General features: G+C 40.8%; 1 protein-coding gene across 1 annotated transcript; it reads right to left on the reverse strand.

The window, feature by feature from the left end:
* Window positions 1–258: 258 nt before the first annotated feature.
* LOC142616412 (uncharacterized) lies at window positions 259–2,472 on the reverse strand. The gene is made up of 5 exons (XM_075789272.1): window positions 1,970–2,472; window positions 1,601–1,714; window positions 1,369–1,516; window positions 1,220–1,278; window positions 259–940 (listed from the first exon to the last, which is right to left on the reverse strand). The coding sequence occupies exons 1-5, from the start codon at window positions 2,470–2,472 to the stop codon at window positions 259–261; spliced, it is 1,506 nt and encodes a 501-aa protein (XP_075645387.1).
* Between the last annotated feature and the right edge of the window lie 244 nt (window positions 2,473–2,716).

A 2,716-nucleotide genomic window follows, 5' to 3' on the forward strand; every position in this document is an offset into this window, starting at 1 on the left:
TTGCCAGTAAGCCAATAGCTCAACAATAGCTCTTAGCATAACCCAACAAACTCCAAATAAACCGAAAACCATATCCCACAAGTCCATGGCAACCGGGCAATGAAGGAAAAGATGGTCAACACTTTCAAAATTGCACTTGCACATATAACACCAATCCAGAATGCAAATCTTTCTTTTCCTTAAATTGTCAATAATCAGACATTTCCCCAAAGCAGCGGTCCAAACAAGGAAAGCCATTCTAGGGGGAATCTTCTACTTTCAAATGCTTTTCCAAGGGAAAAACTGCTCACTATGGCCAATTAGAAGATGATAATAAGCACTAACCATGAACCCCTTACTCTTACAAGGCAGCCAACAACTCTTGTCCTCCCCAAACCCCCTTATGAGAGTGCTATAAATGGAATTGATGAAGCTCCTGGAATCTTCCAATTCATGATTATGCACCTCCCTACAAAACTGAAACTCCCAATGGAGGACTCCATTGGTGAACCTCATTAGATCTGCCACAGTTGCCTCTTTTCTACAACAAATCCTATATAATTCAGGATAACAGTCTGTGAGAGAAGAAGTTCCACACCAATGATCTAGCCAAAACTGCACTTTTGATCCATCTCCAATATCATACATAATAAAACGAGATAAAGAGTGCCACCCCCATCTAATATTTTTCCACAAACTGACTCCATATGGACCAGAGAAAGAGCTAGAACACCAGCCACCCCAATCACAACCATACTTCACCTCGATCAATTGACACCATAGAGCATCCCTTTCCTGCCCAAATCTCCATAACCACTTCCCTAATAAGGCTACATTGAAAGTTCTCAAGTTCCTAATCCCCAACCCCCCTGAAGAGAGCGGAGTACACACCGAAGACCAATCAACCAGATGAAATTTGGGCTCATCTCCTAGACCACCCCAAAGAAAGTCTCGTTGAAGTCTAGCAATTCGATTGGCCACAGAAGCAGGTATAGGGAATAAGGAAAGAAAATAAGTAGGAAGATTAGAGAGAGTGCTTTTAATTAAAGTGACTCTACCTCCCTTGGATAAATATAATTTTTTCCAACTTGCTAATTTTCTTTCCATCCTTTCAAGGATTGGATTCCATATTGACTTGTCCTTAAATTTTGCCCCTAAAGGAAGACCCAAGTATTTCATTGGGAGGGACCCTTGATTGCAGCCTAAGACAGCCACCAAAAGGTCCATATCATGAACTGACCCCACAGCCACCAGCTCCGACTTACCCAAATTTACCTTCAGACCCGACACAGCCTCAAACTAAAGGAGCACCATACGAAGAATCAGCAAATGATCAATACTAGCATCACAAAATATAAGAGTATCATCAGCGAAAAGGAGATGGGAAACCATCAAAGGTCTTCCAGCAGAAACACCAACACTAAAGCCTGACAAACGACCTTCATGGACAGCCTTATCCAACATTCTACGGACGGCTTCCATAACCAACACAAATAACAAGGGGGACAAAGGATCACCTTGCCGCAGCACCCTTGAACTTCGAAAAAACCCATAGGGAGTACCATTAATAAGGATAGAAAAACGAACCGTTGATACACAAAATGAAATCCATCACCTTCACTTATCAGAAAAACCACAACGCTCAAGCAAGTAAGTAAGAAATCTCCAATTCACATGATCGAAGGCTTTCTCTATGTCCAGTTTACATAACAACCCTGGCTGACCAGACTTCAATCTACTATCAAGACATTTATTAGCAATAAGAACAGAATCAAGGATTTGCCTATTTAGAACAAAGGCATTTTGAGGAGCTGAGATGATCTCTCCTAAAACCATATGGAGAGGACTAGCCAAAACTTTGGCAAGAATTTTATAAACCCCCCCCCCCCCCCAACAAGGCTGATAGGCCAAAAGTCCTTTACTTCCACTGCTGCAGCTTTTTTAGAAATGAGAGCAATGAAAGTTGCATTCAAGCTTTTTTCAAACTAACCGGTACCATGGAAATGGTGGAACACAGCCATGATATCTGATTTGAGAATCCCCCCAGCAAGCTTGAAAGAAAGCCATCGAAAAACCATCAGGCCCAGGAGATTTATCCTCATTAAACTCCTTGATGACATCAAAAATCTCAGAATCCTCAAAAGGTCTCTCTAACCAATCCACATTATCCCTAGAAATCCTAGGAAAATCCAAAACATTTGGGAAAGGATGCTGCTCTTGCCGCTCAGAGTATAGGTTCATATAGAATTGTTCAATATGGTCAACAATCCTATCCTGGTTGGAAGACAAAACCCCATCAATCATGAGGTTTTCAATACAATTACTTCTTCTATTGGAATTAGCCATCCTATGAAAAAACCTCGTATTGGAGTCGCCCTCCTTTAAAAACAACACTTTGGACTTTTGTCTCCAGCTAATCTCCTCTAACAAGGCTGCCTTCTCAAGATCGGCGTGAAGAGAAGCTTTGTTCTTCATGTTCTTCTCCAAGAACATGGTTGCCTAGAAAATTAAAAAATTCAAGATTTTCTTCTATTTTCTTGCATTTTCATAGCAACCAAACAGACAAAAACACCTACAAAACCATGATCAAACTCAGCAATGCTAACACAATCAACTAACAAAACCCAAACCATGGTCAGATCAAAAACACAAAACCAAAAATACCAAAACCCAAACCACAGTCAGATCAAAGCACAAAACCAAAAATACCAAAACCCAAACCAGTCAGATCAAAGCA

The sequence above is a fragment of the Castanea sativa genome, chromosome 11 (genome assembly GCF_040712315.1).
Source record: "Castanea sativa cultivar Marrone di Chiusa Pesio chromosome 11, ASM4071231v1".
NCBI classification, from domain to species: domain Eukaryota; kingdom Viridiplantae; phylum Streptophyta; class Magnoliopsida; order Fagales; family Fagaceae; genus Castanea; species Castanea sativa.